Genomic DNA, 24,352 nt, shown 5'->3' with positions numbered 1-24,352 from the left:
ACCGCATTATTTCAAATATGCCTGGCTTGGAAACCGGAGTCAGGGTCTTGGATTGGAATGAAGGACCTCTCCTGTCAAGATGAACAAATTTTTTTCCGAAAATCTTAAGGGTATCATACCGAAATCGCTGTTTGAAAACGGTGTTCCAACTTGACGGAGGGTTCCTTATTAAAAGCCGCATAGCGGCTTTTGAAAAACTTAGCCGCAATGCGGCTTCGCCAAAAGTAAGATCAGTTTGATAATCTGGCGAAGCCGATTCGCGGCTTTGTTTTTTAAAAAGCCGCAACGCGGCTTTCATTAAACTCTTTGAAGAGCCTGACTCAGGTTTTAATTCCTGAGTCCTCAGAATCATTTCCAACTTTTCCTGCATTTTTGATTTGTTGCTTGTTGATGATCTGCCCTGGGGGAAAGTGCCCAATTCGCATCTGTTGTCGAAAGTAATTATAAATGTATTGATGGCTGATGCAGGTCGAACTTTGTACAAAGCAGATGGATTGTATCTTTATAACAAAGCGCAAAAGATATAAATATTTGAATAGTGAATTGAATATTAATTTCATTTGATCGCGCAGGGATCAGACTACAAGGCAGTGCCCATATGGTGCCGATTTAGGGTCATGGCGGTGTGGCTCATTGTCTGCGCCAGGAAGGTGGCGTTTGCATCTTCGTACGCCTTCTCGCCCTCGCTGCCGAACGAAATCTGGATCGAGGGGTCACGAAAAGAACAATTTCTATTGGAATAATTTAAGGGTGGACAAACCTATATCGCAAACAGGCTCCCTTGAATGGTGAATATTTAATGCTAAAGAAGCCAAGAAATGTGGTTGAAAATTGAACTCTATTTAGGAGGAAATTAATCTTTGAGAGAAATGAATGAATCTATCTCTCAAAAGCTGCACAAAGCCGTTTTCTAACGAGCGCTTCTTTAATTATTCCCGAAGAAAAAAGGGAAACAGAACTATTTCGTGACCCCGACGTGGCAAAACATTCTTGGCGGCTTCGCGGATTTCCGGCTCTTGTCCGGCCATACAAACATATTGAAGTTGACGCAGCGCTTCTTTTGCGTTGAGGAAGCCGAGGGCGATGCACGACGCTCGGCGGAGCTTTTTGGACTTGTCCTCCAACAACTCCAGGTAGCTGGCGAGGGCGAAATCGCGCGGCCGCCAGGTCCCGTCGCCGGGCTCGTTGGCGATGTGGCGGAGGTGGGCGGCCGCGGCGTCGCGGAGTTTCTTGTTTTCGTCGAGAAGCATGATTGCCAGCGCCTTGGAAAGGGTTAAGACTCCTTTACTGACCTTTTCAAACCTTCATGTTGGAATGTTTTCGAACGAGCAAGGACTGGAGCAATCCAATCGCTCTCAGAACAGAGGGTTCGTCTCCCGACTCCAATTCGCCGGAAATGAACAACTCGAGGCTGAGCATTTCGACGTGCTTGCCGAACTCGCGCTGCTCCTCTGCTTTGAGCTCTTCTAAGTAGTGTATGATTTGATATACAGTGATGATTTGGTTGTCGAGGTCCTCTTCGCGCGTCAAATCGGGCCGGTCGAGAATGCGCCTCAATAATTCAGGAAAAACTTGATCGGCGACGGCCGGACGCTTGCGCACATGCGACGAGTAGTTGCCAGTCAATTCGTACTTGTACGTCTAAAGTGTTCCATTAATACGAGCAATCCAGAATCGGGCGCTGCGGTTTGATTAAAATTTAAGGAAGTCTACCTTGACAGGAACTGCCAGTTTGGTCTTGTTGTCGCAGCAGGATTTCCACTGCATGAGCAAAGTAGGCCTGAACTTGAACTCGTACTCTTTGAGCGAGTCGAGGGTGAATGAGACTCGCGACCGCGAGAGCTCGATCAATCGGCTGATTGTCCGGCCGTGGCGCATCTTAAATTTTCCCTTTTTTATACTTGACAGCTGTGGTCCACTTACCAAGCTCGTGATGGCTTTTATCTCATTGACGCGGCATGGGCCGTAGTTGCCCACATTGCCCAACAAGTTCTTGCAGCACTGCAAATGTGGAATCTTTCAAAGGGATCTCAGAATATATCGGATGTAATTTAAAGTTCTGAGAAGTTTTGAGACCCGTAGCAACGCCTCGTCAATAAGAGGATTCCCCGTTGTTGGAGGAACATCATCATCGAGTTCGAAAAGCTCCGTTCTACAGGACCGATACGACTGGGTGATCATCGTTCTCTGGTCATCTTCTAGAGGAGCGATGGTGCTTCCTAGAACTGTCGATGGACTTAGCGTCGTTGTCGCGCTGAAACAATTGGTTAGAATTGTTGATGCATTTTTGGGCATTTACCGCTCGGAGTTCATAAAGTCGAGATCCATGGCAGACTCGTTCTCGGAAGGTAGGGGCACAGACGGCTGATCACGTCCGCCGTGACGGACAATCGATGCCAATGTCTGAAAGATAATTTTACATTAACAGCACTAGAGCCTGTTTATTCTCGCTTATTGGTCACTTTTCAAAAGTCGCTTTGTTTATCAATTTTCAATTTTGGTAGAAATGAACTTCACCTTGGAATTTGGGAATCAAGGAAGACAAAATAAAACATCGATTACCTGAATAGACTCTTCCAGATGCCTGAGCTCCTTGTATCTGCCACGGAAGTCGTCCAAGGCCAGATTGAGCTGATTTGTGGCTTCCATAAGTCGCCGCCCTGTGCATTATTATTAATAGATTTATCCCCTTCGCGACAGGAAAGCTTACCGATGGCCGCTTCCATTTGCCGTTTCTCCTCGATTTGCTCGATGTCAGCCAAATCTCAAAAAGGTTCGACTTTTGTTCATTAATTAAAAAACAAGCAACTAATGAAGATTAATAAATAAATGCCAAGTTGAAGTTCGAACCTCATGACTGAAGCCAAGAACTGCGAGGTAAACAAGGGTGGTCTCGGATCGATGGAGTCGCGCACTTCGTCCATAAAGTCCTTCGGCTTGCCCGCATTTTCAAGTCCCTTGATTCTATCCGCGATGCCAACACCCTTGCCAGTCTGCCCGTCAACTTTACCAGGGATCCGACTTTTACTCTTTGCCTGCTGTTTCGCCCTGCGCTCGATATTTACCCTCAGTTTTGCCGTCCGCTTTTCATTGAAATTTTTCTCATCTGAGCGAGTTTTTGGCTGGGGAAGCGGTTTTGGCACTTTTTTGGCCAGATTTTTTGGTGCTTTTTGCAGATTATTTTTTGGTTGAATTTTAGTTGCTTGACTTTTGGGCCTTGAATTTTCCCTTGACCTAGTAGAATTAGTTTGCTTTGGAGCGGTTGACTTTTTCTTCAAGTTTTTCGGAGACGACTGCTCTGGCAAAGATTTAGGCTGGTCTCTAGGAGTTCTACGAGTTTTTGATGGTGGACGCGTTCTTTTTGAAAAAGGTTCATTTTGCATTTTAGGATCCCTTGACGAGAGTGTCATTATCGCGGACTGAGTCGGCAATGTCCGGAATCTCGATTGCCGATGTCGCCGCGATTGAGGTGGCCGCCACTTCCGTCGCCACAATTGAAGGCGCGCGCATTGTTGACATTTCCGACGGAGTCATAGTGGGCGCCAGCGAAATCTACAAACCAACAACATAATCAGAACTATCGCCCTTGATTTAACTGACCTGATCGCTGTCTCGAATCGACGGTGGAATATCCAACCCGCCCGTCATGTTCGCCGCCATTTCAGACAGCATCGCCGAGCCAATTGGCTTAATATCCTCGCCCACAAAGGGCTTCCAGTGGACCATGATCGACAACTTGAGCGAACCCATTTCGTTCAGCTCAACATCGAGCTGCTGCATGTCCGAATTGAAGAGATCTTTCGTCTCGCACGACACATTGCCGACGACGACGCCCTTGCCAATCTTGCGCGCTTCGGTGACTTTGATCGCGATGAACTCGCCCACAGTCGGCCTGAAATCAACAATGACTAATAATCAACAATCATGAGCGGAGTCTACCTGAAAACAGTGTCTGTCTCTGTCCAGGATTGTTTCAAGTTGAGTCCATCCTTTTCGACTTTTCCTTGCGACTTCCACTTTTGTCCTTTTCCGTATCGGAGCGTCACTTCATATTGATCCCCAGCTTTGAGTCTTGAGAAACCGAGCAAGCCCTTCATCTTGACCGAAAACTCGCCCAAGTAACTGCTCATGTCTTGCTCGTGTTGAAGCATCGCAGAAGAAGGCTGCTTGATTTTCTCCTCGCGCCAGTCCCTGTCGATCTCCGTGTACGACTCGTAAAGAGTGTCTATTTCTTCCTGGTGCTCTTGAAGACGGACGAGCAAATGCTGCAAACTCGAGCAAGTTTCAATAAGCTCGTTTGATGGATTTTCCTGATTGAGCCGCTGTGTTTGGAGGACATTTAATTCGGCAGTGTTGATGGAAATGTAATCGCCAATTCCTTTCCGAACTGCGAAGTAAATCTCTGCCAGTCGACTCGGGCGTTCCTTCTTTTTCGATGAGCCGCGTTCTTTCTTTCCGAAAAGGCCAAAGCGTTTCTTGCGCTCTTGCCCTTCTGGCTGAGGGTCTTCGATCGCCAGCGATAAGATTGAAGAAGCACGTGACATGGAAGGGACAGAGAATTTGTCGGAAAAGACGCGGTTCACTTCGTCGTTGAGCCTCGAAGTCAGCGCTTCAGAGACCGAGAGTCCGTCAGCATCGGCGTAAGTGTCCGGATCCAAACCAGTGGTCACTTCTTGATCAGAAGCAAAGCTCTTTTCCTCTCCATCGAGATTCGACGGGTCAATCGTAGCTGTTGGGTCCTCGTCAATTGCACCTTCTTCGGCTACTGCTTCCGTTATCGTTTTTTCAGTAGCAGCTGGCTCCTGGGCTGTGAGTGGCACTGGCGCACCAGGAGGTGGCGGTGGTGGAGGAGGAGCACCTTGAGCAGCAACTGGAGCGGCTTCTACTCCAGGTGGTAGCGGCGGCGGTGGCGCTGGAGGCAGAACTGCTTCGACAGCAACTTGTTCTTCTGGCGCCTTTTCTGATTTTTCTTCAATTTCAGTCGGTGCTGATTCATTTTCTTCTACATTTTGTTCAGCTGGTTTTTCTCCCTCTGGCTCTTCATTTAGTTGAGCTGCTTGCTCTTGAGAACCAGGAGCACTTGGAATTTCAGTTTTCATTTCGTCAGGATTTCCATTTGTCAGCACTTCAGTTTCGTTTACTGGCTCTTCTGAAATCACTTCTTTTTGTTCCACCTCCTCGGAAACTTCTTGAACATCTTGATTAATTTCTGGCTGCTGAGCAATTTCGGGCTCATTATTATTGACAGCTTCTTCAGTCGGCGTTACGTTAAGAACACTCCTTGGAGCAGGTGCTGGTGGAGGGGCTTCTATTTCTTCAGTTTCTTCTTTGTTTTTGGGCTCTGTGTTTATTTCATTATTGTTTTCCTCCACCGCTGGTTCGGTAGTAGTCACGGGCTGAGAATCCTCAAGAATTTCCGACGCGGGCTCGAGCTGGGCTTGCTCCTTGTTTCGATTTCGCGAGCGTTCTCGTTTCTCCCTCCTTTTCTGTCGCTCCGTGTCTTTTCGCCCTCGCCGCTCTTCGTCATTTTCTCCGACAGTTTCGGAGCGCTCAAGTGCCACCGCCATAATTTGCTCCTCCTTCCGCTTTCGCGACTTGCTCCGCGCTCGTTTTCGCCTTTCCGCTTCTTTTTCAAGAATTTCCTTGTCCGTCAAGCCAGCTTCTCTGTATTTTTCCTCTCGCTGAAGACGACGCGCTTCTGCTTCTGGATCCTTGCTTCGCTTTCGTCTGGGCCGCGAGGATCGCTCTGAAGCAACAGTGCTTGCGATTGAAATTGTTCGGTCCACATCGATAGGAAGTCCTTCTTGGGGCTGGACAGCGAGCTCAGCTTTTTGACGGGATCTGCTTTTTGACCTACAGTTTGTTTGTTAAATTCGGAGGATTTTCTAATAATAAGGGGGTAGATATCAAGAATCGATGATCAGTATTTTCTCAAATTTTTAACATAGTGACCCCCTTATTTTTTCAGCTCGAAATTTATTTCAGGCAATTATCAATTTTCTATGGAAGCCAAAAATTTAGATTTCTTGAGCTTTCGGGGTGCTACAATGCGAATCGGGCACCTCCGATTGTCGCCAAAATGACCATTTTAGGAAAGTTAGCGATCTTTGATGAAAAATTTTGTTAAAAAATTTTCTTGAAATTCGAAATTTCGGCTTCTATAGGAAATAGAGAAAGATCAAAAGTTTTTGTTTCCAAAGTAAAATAAGGGTGTTACTATTTTAACTTTGGGAGAACTGTCTGACGGAAAATGGCGATTCTTTATATCTACCTCCTTAATAAAATGAAATCACCAGAAAATCATTTTTTAAAATTGATTAGCAATCAATTTTGAAACTATTATTAACTATTTTTTTGAAAAATAATTTAGCGTGACGAACCTAGATTTTCGTTCCTTTCTTATTTTTCTCTTGGCGCCTTCAGTGACCTCTGGAGCGACCGCAGTTGGCGCTTGGTCGCTTTGATCCGGCTGCGTTGGGTGGAGAATTGAGGCGGTGCGCCTCTCAATCTCGACTGGGTTGTCGACGTCTCCATCGCCGTCGTCGTCGAGCCCGTCGAGCAAGTCCATTTGGACCGAGCCTCAATTCACCGTTTTGTATACGTTTACGGTGAACTCACGAAATTTCTGTTTTGGCGGTGGAGCGAGTAGGCGGCTCCTCCAACGCCGAAACTTTGCCCCGCGGAGCACCCGTGGGAACATACCGCAGCTAGCCTTCTTTCCTTACTTTTTCACTCATCTGAGAAAAATATCTCAGCATTTTTTTCGCTCGATGCAAAAAACATTATCAATAAGAAAAAAGTCTTCCATGATTTCAATCAAAAAACTTAAGGGGGTGCTGGGCGAGAATCAGACTTTTTTCGACTAAAAAAACTCATTTTTTAATTATTTAATATTATTTAATAATTATTTAATAACTATTTAAATAAATACTTTTTATTATATAATTATAATTATATTATATAATTTATTATTCAAATATATAATTAAAATATATATATTTAATTAAATAATAATTATTAATAATAATTAAATTATTCATTAATTAATCATCATTGAAAGAGTTCATTTTTGAACGATAAGAAGTCAAACAAGTCCTCTCCTCTGATGAACTCCAGTATACCATCTTTAGTATGACCATCAATTCCATGCTTCCGGCATCTCTTCTTCAGAAAGCAGAAAATCAACTTATATGACTCGCCAAACAATATTCGCCAAGGCCGTTTTTTCGTCTTCAAATCGTCTTGATATTTGCCGAAGTTTTAGGAATCCCAGGCGACTTATTCTCTCAATCCTTATTCTTGAAAAAACGAAAGTTGAAGAGTCGCTTGATGGGCTTCTGCGACATTCGTGAGCCGAGGGGGAGGACTCCTCCTCGCAAAGAGAGAATTCAGTTCTGGCGGGCCGAAGAATGGATCAGAAACATCACCACGGTACGGTAAAATGGCTCCTCTTTTTCTACTTTTTCCAGGGTCGATTCGAGCTTTGGAATCAGTTCTGGTCGGAAATGCTCGGAACACTCGTGCTTGTAACTGTCGGCAACGCGTCTGTAGCTCAAAATCAAGCACAGTATCACAACGCTGCTTTTCTCGATATCAACTTGGCTTACGGGTAAGTTGAGCTTTTAAATTGTTGAATAAGAAATATTTCAAAAATAGACTTGCTTGTGCGGCGGGAATTTACGTCGCTGCTCGAACCAGTGGTGGACATATCAACCCTGCTGTGACGATTTCCCAGTGGCTTTTGGGACGGATGAATATTATTCAAGCTGTGGTTTACATTGCTGGCCAGGAAGGTGCTCACATCCAACAGGCTTACAGTTAGGTTCGAGTCTATCGACAACATATCAATCTAATCCTAACCCTATTAACCCGTCGCCGAGCAGTAGGCGTAAAAATGCCTTCTAGGCCAATAAGTTTGCCGTATTTCGAGCCTCGGGGAGTGTTGTAGCAGCGAAACTGCTACGCGCTTGGCAACGGGTCAATTCCTAACCATAACCCTAACCCTATTAACCTATTGCCGAGCGTGTAGCAGTTTCGCTGCTTCGACACGCCCCGAGGCTCAAAATATGGCAACCTCATTGGCGCAGGAGGCAAATTTACGCCTACTGCGCGGCAACGGGTTAACCCTAACCCTGTCGGTATCAAAGAGCACGAAAAAGATTCTCGGCGGTTTCTTATCCGGGCCAATTGTTTACCTCGTCTACTTAGATGCCATCAACTGGCTTGATCCCGAACGAACAATTCCTCTAACAAATGCCACTTATGGGTCGAGTTTCTAAAAGACAATCATTTATAAAAACTAAGTAGCGGGTTCCTCTCGTGGCTCAATGGTCTAGGGGTATGATTCTCGCTTTGGGTGCGAGAGGTCCCGGGTTCAAATCCCGGTTGAGCCCGTTTTTGAAATTTTAGTCAACTCAGTACAGTCGCCCTACTGCTGGAATCTTCGCAACGTATCCCACGGATCTTTACAAGTCGACTTTGCCAGTGTTGTTTTTCGACCAATGCTTTGCCACCGTCATGCTCGTCGTTTCCATCAACGCCTTGTTGGACAAGCGCAACTCGGTTCCGCCAATGCCGGCCATGTAAGAAAGAAACTTGTCGGTCTTGTTCATTCTCGAACTTCCAGCATGCGGCGCCTTGTTCATCCTTGGGCCATGTAGCCTTACCCGTGAATCAGAGGGTAGTCCACGTGGCTCAAGGATGAACAAGGCGACTCATGATGGAAGTTCGAGAATGAACAAGGCCGCCCTATAAATGCTAATGATTCTTACTGACTCTCTTCTAGCCCCATTCTGATCGGCCTGTTTGTCATTATGATCGGTTTGTCGTTCGGTGTCAACGCCGGTTACGCCATCAATCCGGCCCGAGATTTCGGACCTCGTTTGTTTTCTGCAATTATTTATGGACCAGAAGTTTTCTCAGGTAAATTTACTGATCAAAAATTTTGATTAAATTTCAATAAATAATTTGCTAGTTGGGAATTACTACTTCTGGATTCCGATTCTTGCGCCGACGGTTGGAGCGATCATCGGTGGATACACTTACTTGCTCTTTGTCGGAGCCTATCTTGATGACTTGGAAGAGCCGGCTAAACTACCTGTAGAACCAGTTATGGCTTGCCAACTACTCCCATTTCTCTTCAGAGAGTGAGTTAGTAAGCCAAAACGAGCTCAAACGGTCGTCCAGAGCAACTCAAAAGTCGTCCCTGTTACAGTAGTCGCTGCAGCTCACTCAACATCTGCTGAAAAAACAACCCTCCCTCCACCTGATTATGGAGCACCACCTCCACCTTCGAGCAGAAAAGGCTCCGTCTCGTCGAAAAAGTCGAAAAAGTCGAGAAAATCAAGCGTCGGCGACTTCGAAGGCGAAGTTCATCGACTTTAAACAACAATCCTGCTCCTCGCTTGAATTCATTTTAATAAAAAATACCATCGCCGTTCTAGAACATGCTCGGAATGTGTTTTCGATTAGCAGGAGAATTCGAGGTTGCATTCAGTTTCCTTTTTACAGGCAGAAGACTCTAACAGTCTCAGAGGCAATTTTCATGTCGAGCAATGATCTGGGCTCGGGAAAAAGCTGTGTAGAAAACCTGAGTCAGGGTCTGAAAGAGAGCTCGAATGAAAAGCCGCGTAGCGGTTTTTTTTTAACGAAGCCGCGAAATTTCGCGGCTCCGAAAAATCTGTTTTTTCAATCTATTTCAAAATTCTTTAGACCCTGACTCAGGTTTTCAACACAGGTTGCCGAGCCCAGGCAATGATGATCGAGCGCATCTTGCCCCGTCATGCAGGGGAGAAGCAGGGAGAAGACGACCACGATCAAGGTAAGAAGATTCGGAAAATTGAAAATCGCGGAGGATCATTTTTTAGGCGATCAATGATCGGAGCAGAAATGCGACAAATGCACCACCATTTTAGCGAGAACTGCGAGGTATGAAAATCCTTGCTAGTTTTTCTCTTCAGTTTTTAAAGTACTGCGAGCTCGAAAACTGCAACAGAAGTGTCGCCACCAGCGTCCTGACCCGCTCAACTTCGACAAGATCAGTTCCAAGCGTTTCCCGAGAACGCCGAGAACGGTTTAGCACGCCTGTCTGCGACTTGGACGTTCCAGCTCCTGATTTTCTGGAGATCGCTCTTCAGAAACTAAAGTACTTAGGTAACTTCGTTCAAAAAAGAAAAGGCCCTGAAAGTTTGAAATTCAATCTAATCGAAGGTTTGCGATATGGCTGGCTCCTGGCAATCGTCATTTTTTGGATCTATGTTCATCCAGTTGACGTCGTTATTTTCAGGCCACGGCTTTCCGAAACCCTGAGTCAGGGTCTGAAAGATTTGTATTGAAAAAAGCAGCGTTGCGGCTTATTTTAAAAGCGGCTTCGAAAAATTAGTTTTCCGATCTTTTATCACCAAAATCTGGCGAGTCTTTCTTCGGAACCTGACTCAGGTTTTCTACACAGGTTTTTGTCGAGCTAAATTCATCAAGAACCAAAGTTTATGCGGCTGAATTCTGCGGTGAATCACAGAAACGAGCAGCAATGGGATTTTAATCGAAAGCCATAAAAAGCCTTGACCTTCACACACTGCTCGTCGTGCTGACTGTAACAACTATCCTCTTCTGCGTGTAATTACTCGTCTCTTTTTTCTTTATTTACTTTCTATCAATAAATTTTGCCCTTTTGGAAATAATCACCGCGTCATTCTCCTTTATTACTTTTTTCAATGACCAGAACAGGTGACATTTCAGCTATTCTTACTGTACTGCGGGAATGTTACAGGGACAAATTACAAGGCAGTTTTGCCCAGACCACATTCGCCCTTTAGTTTCATCTTGCATTTGTTCTTATTCGCGGAGCAGGCGCACGTCACTAGATCGCCATTCCAAGTCTTTGTTTAGCTTTAAAATTGCAAATTTTCCAGTTTACAGTAGCAACAGTAGGATTTAAAGCCGCTCCTGAAAGTCGTCGGAACACTGGACTTTGCAATTGGCACCGTCAGGAACTGATCCAGCGTTTTCTACGTTGAATACAGAGCCAACCCCCATAATCATCAAAGAGCACTCCAGATGTCTGAGGATAAGAACTTCTAAGTGGTACTCTAATGGGACTTGTACCTGATTGAGTCTGGCAAATTCGCTTTGCACGACGTTTTTGTTTCCACCCCATCCGTCGTTATTCCGTCTGGATCGTCTGACAAGTTGCATTTTCCCTTGATATTCGCCCATTGACAAGATTGCTTTTTGCACTTGCACTATTTCTTGGCTTTCAAGGCGAAGCAACCTGTGTAGCGAACCTGAGTCAGCGTCTTATTCAGAAAAAAAAATCATTGGAAAGGTTATTTTGCGAAGCCGCTCTGCGGCTTCGAACATTAAAAAGCCGCTACGCGGCTTTTCATAAATCCTTTTTCAGGTCACCCTGACTCAGGTTTTCAACGCAGGGTGCGATCTTAATCTTCAAGCCGTTTCTTGGGAGGCTTGCCAGAAAATGTCCCACCATTGAGGCAAGTAACATCACATGAATTGGAAGATCGCTTCGGCTTTGCTATCATTTTTCTCCTCACTTCGTCAGAGCATGATACAGAAAAGCCTTCGCCGAAGTCGACTGTGCTTGGATCGGGGCATTCTGGGGCGAGAGCGCTGCACGGCTTCTTGGGCACCCATTCGCACTCGTTTCGCTCTTTGCACCGGCACACTGCTCTGAGATCGTCGTTGGCGCTTCCATCGCATGTCATTGGGCAGGAAGTTGAGGGTCCTACCAGATCACCGGTCTTCAGTTTAGATTGTTGAATAACAAGTCGTTCTTATTCTTGAGCTCTTAGCTCTTAACTTTCAACAATGATCCTGTGATCGATCGCAAACGACGGAGAATCCATCGAAATCGCCCGAAGTTGAACAGCCAACATCTTCGTTTGTTCCGGATTCAGAAGAAGAGCAAACCGACGGCAGTTGAAAATCGCAACTGGGGCCGCTGAGATAGTCGATTGCGTCGGAATCCGCGCGGCCAAACTCGTCTTGTCGGCAGACACATTTTCCCCAGCCAGATTTTCCCTGAAGACGATTTTAGAGGACGGGGATAGAAGAGAGGGCACTTTCCTTCGGACACTTGATCTTGCACTCGGCTCCGGGATCCATCGGAAAGATGCACGGGCCGTCCAGCTCAAAGCCAGGCTGAAGAGGAGGCTTCAGCCGTAAGCATGCCACAGGAGCCACGGTAGTAACAGGCTCGACCGAGTTTGGGTCTTGAACACAGCGTCCCTTTGGCCTCTGGACTTTGCATTTTTGCTTCTGCAACGGCACTTCACAGACGGTCCATTTTCGAAGACGTTGTCTCGCGGGGTTAAATCAATTTTAAAAATCACAAACAAGCTTATTTTATATGAATCAAACCCTATCCTTGCCCCTGTGGCCGGAACAGTAAGCCTCTTTGGCAAGTAACTAAAAAAATACAGTAGTCCCTAATTTTTAAAACTTCCAGACTGTGAGACTGAGATGGGTCTCATCACGTGAGAAAAAAAAAGGGTTTTTACCTTTGCATACGGATCCCTGAGGAATAGGCCACTCGTATTCGCAGTCGAATATCATTTTTGAAGCTGAAAGTTTGTTTAAAAAATCAGCTTGAAATTCTAAATATGAAGATTTACCTTGAGTCCCTTCTATTTTAAGGCTCTAAGGACATCACTTTAACTAACATAAATTTCCTAAACTCTACCTGGACTCGACAAACAGTGTAAAAAACCTGAGTCAGGGTTTTTGTTGTTGGTTGAAAGGTAATTTTGCGAAGCCGCTTTTCGGCTTCGTTTATAAAAGCCGCTACGCGGCTTTTGATTAGAGATCGTTCAGACCCTGACTCAGGTTTTTACACAGGTTGCCGAGCGCAGCTAATCAATTTACGCCCTTGAACCTAATCTGGTGCATTCATCCTCAGCTCTCTCATTCTTGCGCTTCATTTTTGCAGAATAAATTCCCAATAAAGACAGAAAAAGCCTCATATCAGAGATTCGAAATAGAAAAATTCGGATTTAACGCCGGGCAAGTCTTAAGTATGCCGAGTGACAGTTACTGTCAAAAGCCGAGAGTCAGGCGGAAACGGACTGTTTTTATATTAGAGGTTGACTCTTTCCTAGAGTTTAGTCCATTTAGCAACTTTTTGTAGAATGCCTTCCGATCACCATTTTCATTTCCATTTTTCGCCATTAGTTTTGTATGAATTCCATATTACAATCAACGGAGAAATATTAGTCAGTATTTATTATTATTCGAATTGAAAAAGGGCACAAAAACTTCGGCCTTATTCTACATACTATTTTATTCGTCATCTTCTTTTGAATTTCGACTTTTAGAAAAAAATGCTTTTGTAGATTTCTCGACTTTCTCTCATTTTTCGATCGATTTTCAATCGAGACTAATTCGCAATTATTTAGATTTCCCGGCATAGGCGCTGCCAGTGGGACTCGAACTCGAGACCTCTCCGCCCCGTGGCCGATATTTTGACACCTGCGCCACGTCCAGGTCGAGGGAGACGGCGAGTTAAAGCCTCATATTCAGTCCGAAATCGGCGGAATCGACAAGAAATCGACAGCGAGGCGGATGGACAGCGGCAAACTATAAAATACAAAAAGAAAATTGGCTTTGATTTTGTTAGATTTAATGTTTGTTTTCTGTAAATAAAGTAAAACTGATACAACGGAAAAAATCGGAGTATGAGATCGTCGGTTTGTAGAGAAGAATAAACATATCTCTTGCCTGCGACAATTCTAGAGACTCCTCTATTCAAGTCTCAAAAAAAGCAAAATCTATTGCAAAGATAGATTAAAAAACACGCAAATAAATTTTTGTTCTTTTTTCTTTTCTTTGGTCAAAAATTCGAAAAACAAACAAGCAGAAAACTTTCTAGCTATTGACTCTTTCTCCTTCTTTCTTCATTCGATTTACTGTTCTTCGGGCTCGCAGGAAACCTAACGATTACTTATTTGAAAAAACGTCGTTTTCACAAACCTCCATTCGTTCGCCATCTCGACTTGCTTCGATCGCCGCAATTTCTTCTGCCAGCACTCTTTGCTAATAAAAATCAGATCAAAAGAAATGGCAAAAGAAGATACCTTTTGAAGCTCCTTGTAAATGGGAATCTTGGTAAAGTCAGACTCGCTCTCGACCAAGCTTTTTAATGAATTAAAAAAACACTCGAAAAGTGGGGCGCCCTGGTTATGTCGCTGAATGTCGCAATTTTTTGTTTTTGTTCAAAAGTAGAGAGTTTTCGACATTCAGCGACACTCGGCGACATAACCAGTGGCGCCCCGAAAAGTGGTCATGCTTTGATTGAATTCATTCCTGTTGCAGACTTTTTGACTTCGAATGGGGCCAGCAACAAGCCTGTGAATTCAGTGGCGAGACTGAGGATAACCGTAAAGCTCTTTTTCAAAATAAAGGACGAATACCTGGCCGCTTTGTTCTTCACTTCCGAAAAATTGGCGGCCACCTTGCTTTTCTTTTCGAAGACCTGTTCGCGGTAGCCAACAAGGCTGGTTTTCGCAGCTTTGCTCTTCTTCTTCGCCTTTCTCAAATCGCTCTTTATTTTCGCTCTTTCTGCCTCTGAATTTCGCGCCCGTGAAACAGTAAACAGTCACTGTGACATGCGAAAGCACTTATTTAGAATTCGAACTTACCAAGTTCGCGACTTTTCTGGAGCTTCGAAAGAAGAAGAGTTCTGTAACTTTTCAAGGAAACTCGAAAAGAATACACTTTTTCAGTAGCGCTAACTTATTAGTTGCATCTAACAATCAAGAAAACTTCATTAAAAAATGGTCTCTACAAATTGTCTGTTTTATCAACCCGTTTCCCATCTCGCTGCTCTTCAGTGAGTTCCATCAACCCTTCCTCCCCCGACTCCTGGCTTTCCTTCTTTTCCATCTTTTCCAAAAAATTCAAATTCTCGATTTTACTTGACTGAAGAAGACTTCGTTCTGGGTTTCGGCCGTCTTCCTTTTCAACGAGAGTCGACGTTTTCGACTCGAATCGGAAATCCAGAAAAGCCAGTTTTTTCTGCTGAGTTTGAAAAAGAGAGAAAAGAGTTTTCGGAAATTTCCGTTTCGGAAGTTGTCCAATAAGCACCCAGAGTTACTTCTAGACTTTCCCATTTTTTCACTCGAAGCGAAAGAGCCCGATCATTCTTCAGTCTGAAAAAGAGAGATGGATTCTTCTTCACCAAACGGTTTCGAGTTTTCGCAGCAAGAGGCGGAAACCGGCTTCGGTCCGTCAATAATAGACGTTCTCAATGATGAGGAGGGGATTAACATGAAGTCCTTGGGCGAAGCCGCGAGGAACGGACCGCTCGGCGAAGGCTGGGTAAGTTATAACTTGCGTACTCTCTTCGTTGATTTCCTTTCAGCGCGAGGACGAGTTTTTGCTCCTTGCGGACATCATCACCGACGACGCCATCTTCTACGAGGAAGATTATGGGCCCGACATGGTCATCGGCATTATCAAACGATTCCTCAGAGAAAGACCTGGCGAAACCGAATTCCAAGCAGTCTGGCTCCCCCAATTCATCAAAGAGCTCATTTGGTAAAGTAGTTTTTCCTGCAACGCGTGTCATTTCGGATACACGACGTTTAGCACAAACCGACGTTTGGAACAAGTACGTTTAGCACAAAGCGACGATTAGAACAATATTCTGAACGTCGTTTTATTCCAGGCGTCGTTTTATTCTAAACGTCGCTTTTCGCTAAGAATTGCGTAGGCGCTCTCAAAAATATGATTTGGACTAGAATCAGTTTGAAAAACGACGTTTTCCACAAACCGACGAGGTTTTTACTCTTCTGAGTCATGTTAATATCATTCAATATTATTTGAGGTTATTCTTATCAGATTTTTCGGGTTTTTGAATAAGTTACATATTTAAATCACATACATATATGTTATATAATATATTTATTCGGTAAAATATATCATAAGATAATCAGTATTGTTATTCTATCGAATTTATACTGTTTATCAAATTAATATCTTGAGGAAAACTCAGGCAAATAACTTGCTCTCATTTCAATCTAATTCGTTCTGGGCGCCCACGCGTTTCAGACTGAAAAGCGACATTTAGAATAAAACGACGCCTGGAATAAAACGACGTTTAGAACAGTGTTCCAGACGTCGCTTTGTTCCAAACGTCGTTTGTTCCAAACGTCGCTTTGTGCTAAACGTCGTGTATCCTGTCATTTCTCTTTTTAGCGGCATCGAGAAATACGCAGAGTCGCAATCAGAAGACGAGTATGTGAAGACGCAGCATCTTCTTGCACGAGTTTTCGACCTTTGGCATGATGAAAAAAGCGCCAAGATTCGACAGGAGCTCTTCCGGGCGATGTGCGCTCTTTTCGACGATTTCTGTAAGTTTTTGCCTGGAAAGTTTAAACTAAAAAGCTACTTGCAAATTTAAGTCATCAAGAAAGAGCTGAAGCTGCCATCAAAACATCTGGAGTTCATCAAACTAACGATGCTCTTCCAATTGAGCGACGGATACTTGCCAGAAAAATCGATGGCGAAGAAAATAGTCGACCTGATTCTTCGTCCAGGGTGCTCGATTCGTCCAAATTTTTAAATTCTCCCGGACGAATGACGGACGAGGACGAAAAATCCTCGCCGGACGGACGAAAAACGGACGAAAACGAGGACGAAAAAATTCGTCAAGCTCGTCAAACCGAAAACCGAAAAAACTCGTCAAGCTCGTCAAGCCGAAGACCGAAAAAACTCGTCCAGGTCGTCCAACCGAATTTTATAAATGACTCATCTCACCGAGAATTCTCGTCCAAGCGAGATTTTTCTTTCGCAAAATAAGCCAATCGAAAACCAGTGATAGAAATCTGAGCGGCACGTTCCTTGATTTTTGAATTCAAGGGCTTGACGGCCCTTCGGGCCGTTTCAGCCCCGTTACTTGATTTTTGAATTCAAGGGGCTTGACATTGGCTGGAAACACTGCTATCTGATTAATGAAAATGACATTCTCGGGACCAAAACCTGACCCTCATGTTTCTTGTGCTTATCTTAAAGCCCGTGATCTGGGGAGTCGAATGGTATAGGTAAGGGGTGTTAGTCATCAACTATGACGTCATAGGGCTACCTATTTTGGTCAAAACCTATGTAGTGCTCTAATTTTTAAATGAGCTTATAAAAGTATATTTATCTTGGGCTCATTAGAAAGAGCAGCTCGAGATCTAGGTCGGGAGGGGAAAATCGCGGTCAACCACCCGGTAAACCACGTGGTCAAAATTTTGAAACCGGTCGGTTAACCATGGTTTATAGCTCCCGACCTAGATCTTGAGTTCCTCTATCGAATGAGCCCAAAATCAACGTAACTAATAAGTCCAATAAAAAGTTATGGCACTACATAGGTTTCCCCATAAGGCCCTTATTTCGACCAAAATGACGTCATTATCTATGACTAAGACCCTAAGTTATATACCATTCGACTCCTTAGATCATGGGCTTTCAGATAAGCACAAGAAACAAGGAGGTCAGGATTTGGTCCCGAGAATGCCATTTTCATTCATCATCTTAGTAATGTCCCCAACCTCACCCTCACCCATATTTTGAAAAATTCAAATTATCCAAGATTTTAACTATATTATGGTTTTCATTTAAACTTTCGAAAATTATATTAGTACACTAGAAGATTAAATTTCTTTTAATAAAAATAAGCTATATGATTCAAATTTGTGCCGTGCGGTGCCGTGGTGCCGCGGCACTCCATTATCGAATTTCGTGCCGTGCCGTACCGTGCCGCGGCACGGGTATTTGGTTGTGCCGTGCCGTGCCGATGCCGCCGGAAAATTTTGTCATATTTCCATCCCTGGTCTAGTATTAAAAAATAAGAATAGGTGGAAAAATATAAATTTAACGAAATTACAAAATCTTTTCTCTCTAAATATTTTCAAATTTTGACTAGACGTGTGAATAAAACAGGTCAAGTTTTATACTCTCCGAGAAAAAATCTGAAATTGAAAAGTCCTAAAGCTGTCAAAGGGCAATTGAAGTACATTTCTACTGACGGCTCTAGCGTAAAAAGTATTCATTGGACCGGCTTATTTTTTGACGGAATATATTCTTGAGCATCTGAAGTAAGACGCCATCTATTTTTTATTTCGTTTTGATTACGCGATCCTTCTCTTATCAGCGATCAAAGTCAGACGAAAATCGTGATGAGACGGGGAGCGCGGCAATGACAATGCGGCACGGTGACGCTGTGGCGCACCCTAGCCAAGCACGAGTGAAAATCTCATTCGAGCGATTTCGATTGGAGCAACAGGGTAGGGTGGGCAACAGCGCCACCACGACGCTTAGTCACCGCCGCGCTCATCACCACAGCGAAATTTTCACCTAACTTTGATTGCTGATAAACCGGTGATAAACTAATCAGAATGGACAAGAAAATAGCTGGCGCTCTAGTTCAGACTCTCGAGAAAATATTTCCGCCAAAAAATTGGAGTCCCTAATGGGTACTTTTTGCGCAATCGCTGTCAGCAGAAATTTACTTCAATGTCCTCTAAACGGCAAAAAAACTTTTCCATTTCGAATTTTTTTCTCGGAAAATATAGAACTTGACCTACTCTATCACGACATTTAATCAGATTTTTAAAAAATTAACGAAGAAACGACTTTGTAATTTCGTGAAATTTATATTTTTTCCACCCAATATGATTTTATTTTTTTTGAATTATTTCATCTTGATTCAAGAAAAATCGCTAGCATCTACCGACATGGTCAGCGTCGAAGACGATCACAATTGGTATCAACCATGCCCCTTAGAATATCGCTAGCCTCTACCAACCTGGTCAACTTCAGAAAAGATCGCAATCGGTATCGGCCATGCGAATTCCTAAACCTATTATTCTAACATTATTTTAGTAACTAACATCTACCGATGAGTCGGTGTCAGCCATGTTACTATTAAGTGCAACTAGCCTCTACCAACATGGTCAGCTTCAGTGAAGATCACAATTGGTATTAGCCATGTTGCCCTCGATAAAATATTAAATACCTTATTTATAGAAAAGGTATCTTGTAGTTAGTTTTTTCAGACAGGAAAAATTTTCTCTCAGAAATGTGAACGACAGAATAAAAATAAGGAAAAAAATGATTTTAAAAAACGGAATCGAAAAGGGTGAAATGTCACCGGATAAATAGGTTTTGATTAGTCGAGAAGGGAAAATGACTCATTTCCCCTTTTTTGTCTTGGGTTTTCCCAAAATCTCGGTTTGACGAGGGGACGAAAAAAAACGAGACCGGAAACTATTTTCGGTGGGACGAGCGGACGAAAATGAAAAAAAAATTCGTCATGACGAGTTTTGACGAGGATTTTTCGGGCTCTCGGACGACGAATTGACGACGAATTTTCTCGTCTCGTCTCGTCCTCGTTTTGGACGAATTTGACGAGACGAATCGAGCACCCTGTCTTCGTCAAGAGCAACCAGCGCCTGTTCAAGTCTTTGGCTTCAAATTGCTTCAGACTCTGTGTGAGTAATTATAACATAGAAATTAAATTTTTGGAATCGATCTTCCATTTCAGATGCTCAAGGAAAGAATAAAGAAGAAATCTTCGAGAACTTCGAGGAATTCGCCAAGTACCTGGGAAACAAACCTAGTCTTGCGGAACTTTGCCGAATATTCCGAACCATCAACGCTTTCGATCAGATCGAAAAAGTCATGATCGGAAAGAAGGAGTTTCAAAGGGCGTATCTCTCCTTCCAAAGAAAATTTGCGCTGATGATGGTCATCATCGAAGGCTCCAACGAGGTCGACTTCGTTCCCATCTTCAAGTACGAGATGAAGAGAGCAGCAATCAAGAAGAGTGAGAATAATGTAAGTTTGAATCTTGTGATCGTTTTCGATTAAAATCTGTTTCAAGGTCGTCATCCAGTTGGAGATGGAAAGCGAGGAATTGGGCGGCCAAGAAGTGACGATTTTCTTCAATAAAAACTCCACCTTTCACGGAGAGAATACTGAAGATGTGGTCAAAAGAGAAGGGCCTTTCTTCTTTGTTGCAGAGAAAGAGGAAAGCTTCTCTTTGGAAACTACAGCTGCCAGTCCAGTTCCCGCCAGCGCAACGAAAGGTATCTGCCCATCGAATGGCTTAAGTTTGAAAACAAGTTATAGAGTTAAAATCCGACTCGGAAGCAGGAGAAGAGGATCTGCTTAACCCGACGATCGCCGCTGGAACACCGGAGATCGAGATTTCGGCGAAGAAAGTCAAGCAAGAAGAAGCAACTGCCCTCGAAATTGCCACGATGGAAGAAGATGAAGCGACCTCCTCGAGTAAAGTTTCAGGCGAAATGAGAGGCTCGACTCCGGATGTGCCAGTCGAGAGCAACAGCAGCCCAGCTGACTTGAACTTGGCGCCTCCTCCGAAAAAGTCAAAGCCGGCAACGGCTCTTCCTAGCTCCAACCTGCCGCCGGAGGTGATGGCGAAAGTGAGAGAGGTAGGATTGACAGAATGCATTCAACTGAAATGATCTTTTTTTTAGAAATTCGCGAGCATTAACCAACTCATGCCGCGGGTGGAAGAAAGCATCGAAGAAATCCAGGCCGTCAAGAAGCAATTCGACGAGCAGTTGGAGCAAAGGGAGAAGGCCCGGGAAGATCTGCGCCGAAACGTGGAAAAGGTGATGAAGGACTCCGAGGAACATGTCGCAGAGAGCGAGCGTAAGAAGGCGTTGGCGCTCATGTTGAAGGAGTACATGGAGAAGCTCATCGCGGACATGAACCGCAAATAGGAAAACTATAGCGAGCCCGTTTTCACTGCCCATCTTTTATCACCTGCTTCGCTTACTGAAAATAAACAGATTATTTTTACCACAAAGAAGAAATTACTACTTCTTGGTGACAGTATTTTATTGACTGCACTGGCAAGGCATTTTCTCGTCAATTTACAGTATCAATCATGAAAAATTCAGTACCAAGTTGGTACTACCAACGGTTGTCATCCTGGAAAGCATCATTGGAAAGCATACAGAGCAGCTGGTATTGGCACCGTGTGTTTATATATTAGAGGTTGACTCTCCTAGACTATAGGACCTAGAGTTTAGTCCATTTAGCTACTTTTTATAGAACGCCTTCCGACCACCATTTCCATTTTTCGCCATTTTTTTATGAATACAATATTACAATCAACGGTGGAGAATTATTTGTCAGTATTTATTATTATTCGAAATGAAAAAGGGCACAAAAACTTCTCGGGCAAAATTGAAAAATTAAGTGAGAATAAGTTATTATTCTGAATAACTCTCTCCTACCGAGTATCTCAGACTCAAAAACCGAGAAGACGGTTTAATTCCAGGTTTTCCTCTTCAGGAACAATCTCCTTAGAGATCCAAGTCTGTCCTGTGATAATCGCTTTTGATATGATTTCCCGGCAAAGGAGCTGCCGGTGGGACTCGAACTCGAGACCTCTCCGCCCGTGGCAGATATTCTGACACCCGCGCCACGTCCACGTCGAGGGAGACGGCGAGTTAAAGCCTCATATTCAGTCCCAAATACGCGGGTAATCTTTGGACGCGCGCCCCGCCAATCAGCGCGCGAGGAAATTTAAATAGCGAGAAGAGAAAGAGAGAAAGGCTAACAGCGATGAGAGAGGGATGAAAAAGAAGGAAAACGGCAGGGAAACACTTCTTCTACTGTAAACACTTCGTTTTTAGCTTCTTCAAGATGACTTTTTTCTGAAAATAAGGACTTCTCTTCATAGAATGGCTGACGGCTTCTACAACACAGACTGGGGCAACCAGGAAGCGCAGGGCTCCTCTTACGGCAGCTACAACCCGAACGCGTATTCGAATCAAGGGTTCACGAACCAAGCCTACGACGGCGGCCAATTCACGCCGCAGACCAACTTCGCCGGTCAAAACATGGACCAGGGTAAGAAACAATCCATAAAATCGCGAACTTCATTATTTTAAAGTGGTTAAGCTTTGCTTTTTTATTCGCCGAAACCTTCGTTTTCGAACTTCCACTCTGGGAATCCCTTTGGTAACACCTTTACTCCTCATTTATCACATTTTCATTTATCACCTCCTTGCTATCATTCTTTCAGCCTCCTTTCAGATCCGCCGACAGACCACGATCCCTACACGGGCACATTCGACTCCGAGCCGCCGCTGCTCGAAGAACTGGGCATCAACTTCGACCACATCTACCAGAAAACCATCGCCGTGCTCAACCCTTTCAAACACACCGAATCGGCCATTGTCAACGAGGTCGATCTGACGGGCCCATTCGTTTTCTGCATGGCGCTGGGGACGGCGATGCTCATGGCCGGAAAGGTTCATTTTGGATACATTTATGGAATTGGCGCGGTCGGCGTTGTTGGCATGTGGGTTCTGGTAAGTCAAGGCTGATTTACTGATCTTGTGTAGAAATCCTGAGTCAGGCTTTGAAGACCTTCGCCAGTATTTAAAAAATCTGACTCATGTTTTGTATACAGGTTTCCGAGCCCAGTTACTGACCCTGTTTGCTTGGCAAAAGCCTTTTGTTTTCCTTGGTCACTTACGCAAATTTGTTTTATGAGATAAGAGGTCATAAAAAGGGAAAAAAGGGAAAGTCAGTCAAAAGCGCTGCTCGCAAATGACCCTTATTTTTGTAGAGAAAATATGAAAGAATAAAAAAAGGAAAAAAATAAGCTAAAAGTACTTTTCCCTTTTTTTCTTCGCTCGTAGAGAAAATTTAAACTAGAAAGAATGAATCTCGACAGCAGTTTTCTTAAAAATTCCCCCTCTTCATATTCATTACTCTAGCTGAACTTGATGGCTCCAAAGGGCGCCCACCTCGGCGTGATCGCTTCGATCCTGGGCTACTGCATCCTCCCGATCGTGCTTCTCTCCTTGCTCAACATCTTCCCCTTCTTCGACCTGAGAGGCATCGTCGGCACTGTTTGCTCCATCGCGAGCGTGATCTGGTGTGCGGTCAGCGCGTCGAAGCTGTTTTCCGACGGGCTCGAAATGAAGAGGCAACAAGTGCTCGTTGCTTACCCCTGTGCAATTCTTTATTCTGTCTTCGCACTTTTGACCGTTTTCTGAATTTTACCTTTTGCCACTAATTAACACGAAATCTGATGAAAAAAAACTGGGACAAATAACAATAAATGAATATTTTAAACTTCGACTCCGATCAATCCAAAAAAATAGAAACTTCAGACAGAAATTCGGACCCAAAAAGGGAATGGAGGTCGGGATATCTCCCGGAACCTCCGAAGCCGAACGCGACGAAAGCGACTTATCCAGAAACTTGTTAATAACTCATGTTAAATTTGTAAAAGCGGCGCATGCGTTCTGTTATCTCACGGCGACGCTGAAGGGGAGCTTCGAAATCGAGTACGGAGCAGAGTTGAACGTACTCGGCCTCAAAGACAATCCAGTAGAGGACTACCAAGTTGGACTGCCTTTTAGGATTGGTCTTTTTATGGGGGGATTATTTTTTAAATTGAAGAAAGAGTTCCTAGCAAGCTGTGTAGAAAACCTGAGTCAGGGTCTGGAAGATCATCGTAGCGGCTTCGCCAGAATTTAATAATAGATTGACGTGAAAACATCCCGGCTTTCCATTTTCTCAATTACTCTTTATACCACATAATTATATCAAAACCTTGGTCCTCGGAATCGGAAAAGAAAGCGCTAATTAACACACAATAAACTAGGAAAATGTGAATAAAAACCCGGCTTCCGAATCCTAGAGAACCATTCTCACCGAAACGAAAGTATGTAATAAACTATGATTTTCAAGAGATTAATTCCTGAGCCCAAATAGAAAAAAATGCATATAGATTGAAAGTTGTTAGCTTTCTTCATTTCCTGAACCCATATTTAGACCAGTTTAAGCTTGACGATAAGAGTAGATCGCGAAAAAAGCAAGATCTTTGGAATCGTCGAGTGCGCTGAAAATGACAAAGAACGGCTGCGAAAAGGAAGACCTGTCCAGTTCGTGATTGTGACCCAAGATGTTTTCGATATTAGGCGTCTACCAGGCGTAACCATCGGCGAAAACCTGCAGGACCGATTGGGCAGAAGCGCAGTTACGGTCGAAGAGCCACATTCGCTGCACGAGCGCGCTCGTAATTACCAACAAGAAATCGTTCTGAGCGTCGAAGGCGGCGTCACGAAAAACTTTGAATCGCGAAAAAGATCACGGCGGGAACACATCCTTGAGCTTTATTCGGAAGAGCAGAAGAAGACGATCCAAGTAGAGTACGAATCCGACGACGACATTGGCTGCCTGCTCAACAAGATCAACTACAAAAGGCGGAAGACACGGGGATTGAAGAAGATCTACAACTTGACGCAAATTACGCTCCGAATCGGCGACGAAAAGTTACAGGCGGACCAGCTTGTCAAGGAGC

The 24,352-nt window shown here is 44.1% G+C and overlaps 6 protein-coding genes and 1 non-coding gene across 7 annotated transcripts; 5 read left to right on the top strand and 2 right to left on the bottom strand.

The window, feature by feature from the left end:
• Window positions 1-444: 444 nt before the first annotated feature.
• Window positions 445-6,589, bottom strand: LOC145706669 (rho family-interacting cell polarization regulator 2-like). Its single transcript, XM_081784096.1, has 14 exons — window positions 6,381-6,589; window positions 3,940-5,853; window positions 3,601-3,892; window positions 3,390-3,552; window positions 2,834-3,166; window positions 2,711-2,764; window positions 2,563-2,660; window positions 2,300-2,403; window positions 2,077-2,254; window positions 1,924-2,016; window positions 1,714-1,878; window positions 1,303-1,641; window positions 960-1,262; window positions 445-700 (listed from the first exon to the last, which is right to left on the bottom strand). The coding sequence occupies exons 1-14, from the start codon at window positions 6,566-6,568 to the stop codon at window positions 581-583; spliced, it is 4,344 nt and encodes a 1,447-aa protein (XP_081640222.1). The 5' UTR covers window positions 6,569-6,589; the 3' UTR covers window positions 445-580.
• Window positions 6,590-7,183: 594 nt separating this feature from the next.
• LOC145708168 (aquaporin-3-like) lies at window positions 7,184-9,426 on the top strand. The gene is made up of 8 exons (XM_081785811.1): window positions 7,184-7,431; window positions 7,470-7,609; window positions 7,657-7,789; window positions 8,160-8,266; window positions 8,424-8,582; window positions 8,786-8,922; window positions 8,975-9,099; window positions 9,160-9,426. Exons 1-8 carry the CDS (start codon window positions 7,330-7,332, stop codon window positions 9,382-9,384), a joined length of 1,128 nt encoding a protein of 375 aa, XP_081641937.1. The 5' UTR covers window positions 7,184-7,329; the 3' UTR covers window positions 9,385-9,426.
• On the top strand, window positions 8,322-8,393 carry TRNAP-UGG (transfer RNA proline (anticodon UGG)). Its single transcript has one exon. It is a non-coding gene; the product is annotated as a tRNA-Pro (tRNA).
• A 222-nt stretch (window positions 9,427-9,648) lies between the features above and the next one.
• Window positions 9,649-10,334, top strand: LOC145706667 (uncharacterized). The gene is made up of 4 exons (XM_081784094.1): window positions 9,649-9,820; window positions 9,867-9,927; window positions 9,969-10,152; window positions 10,210-10,334. Exons 2-4 carry the CDS (start codon window positions 9,874-9,876, stop codon window positions 10,332-10,334), a joined length of 363 nt encoding a protein of 120 aa, XP_081640220.1. The 5' UTR covers window positions 9,649-9,820; window positions 9,867-9,873.
• A 3,489-nt stretch (window positions 10,335-13,823) lies between these two features.
• LOC145707251 (uncharacterized) lies at window positions 13,824-19,394 on the bottom strand. Its single transcript, XM_081784744.1, has 7 exons — window positions 14,826-19,394; window positions 14,652-14,699; window positions 14,424-14,577; window positions 14,319-14,378; window positions 14,088-14,147; window positions 13,984-14,046; window positions 13,824-13,943 (listed from the first exon to the last, which is right to left on the bottom strand). Exons 1-7 carry the CDS (start codon window positions 14,893-14,895, stop codon window positions 13,883-13,885), a joined length of 516 nt encoding a protein of 171 aa, XP_081640870.1. The 5' UTR covers window positions 14,896-19,394; the 3' UTR covers window positions 13,824-13,882.
• LOC145707250 (uncharacterized) lies at window positions 15,137-20,843 on the top strand. The gene is made up of 9 exons (XM_081784743.1): window positions 15,137-15,330; window positions 15,374-15,549; window positions 16,210-16,364; window positions 16,416-16,547; window positions 19,434-19,487; window positions 19,541-19,833; window positions 19,880-20,084; window positions 20,128-20,450; window positions 20,496-20,843. The coding sequence occupies exons 1-9, from the start codon at window positions 15,175-15,177 to the stop codon at window positions 20,742-20,744; spliced, it is 1,743 nt and encodes a 580-aa protein (XP_081640869.1). The 5' UTR covers window positions 15,137-15,174; the 3' UTR covers window positions 20,745-20,843.
• An 842-nt stretch (window positions 20,844-21,685) lies between these two features.
• LOC145706941 (protein YIPF5-like) lies at window positions 21,686-24,182 on the top strand. Its single transcript, XM_081784398.1, has 3 exons — window positions 21,686-21,882; window positions 22,069-22,346; window positions 22,758-24,182. Exons 1-3 carry the CDS (start codon window positions 21,714-21,716, stop codon window positions 23,037-23,039), a joined length of 729 nt encoding a protein of 242 aa, XP_081640524.1. The 5' UTR covers window positions 21,686-21,713; the 3' UTR covers window positions 23,040-24,182.
• Window positions 24,183-24,352: the final 170 nt, after the last annotated feature.

Source organism: Oikopleura dioica, chromosome XSR, assembly GCF_907165135.1.
Source record: "Oikopleura dioica chromosome XSR, OKI2018_I68_1.0, whole genome shotgun sequence".
Taxonomy (NCBI): domain Eukaryota; kingdom Metazoa; phylum Chordata; class Appendicularia; order Copelata; family Oikopleuridae; genus Oikopleura; species Oikopleura dioica.
Note: the sequence above shows the minus strand (reverse complement) of the source record. Positions and strands in the feature narration are given on the sequence as shown.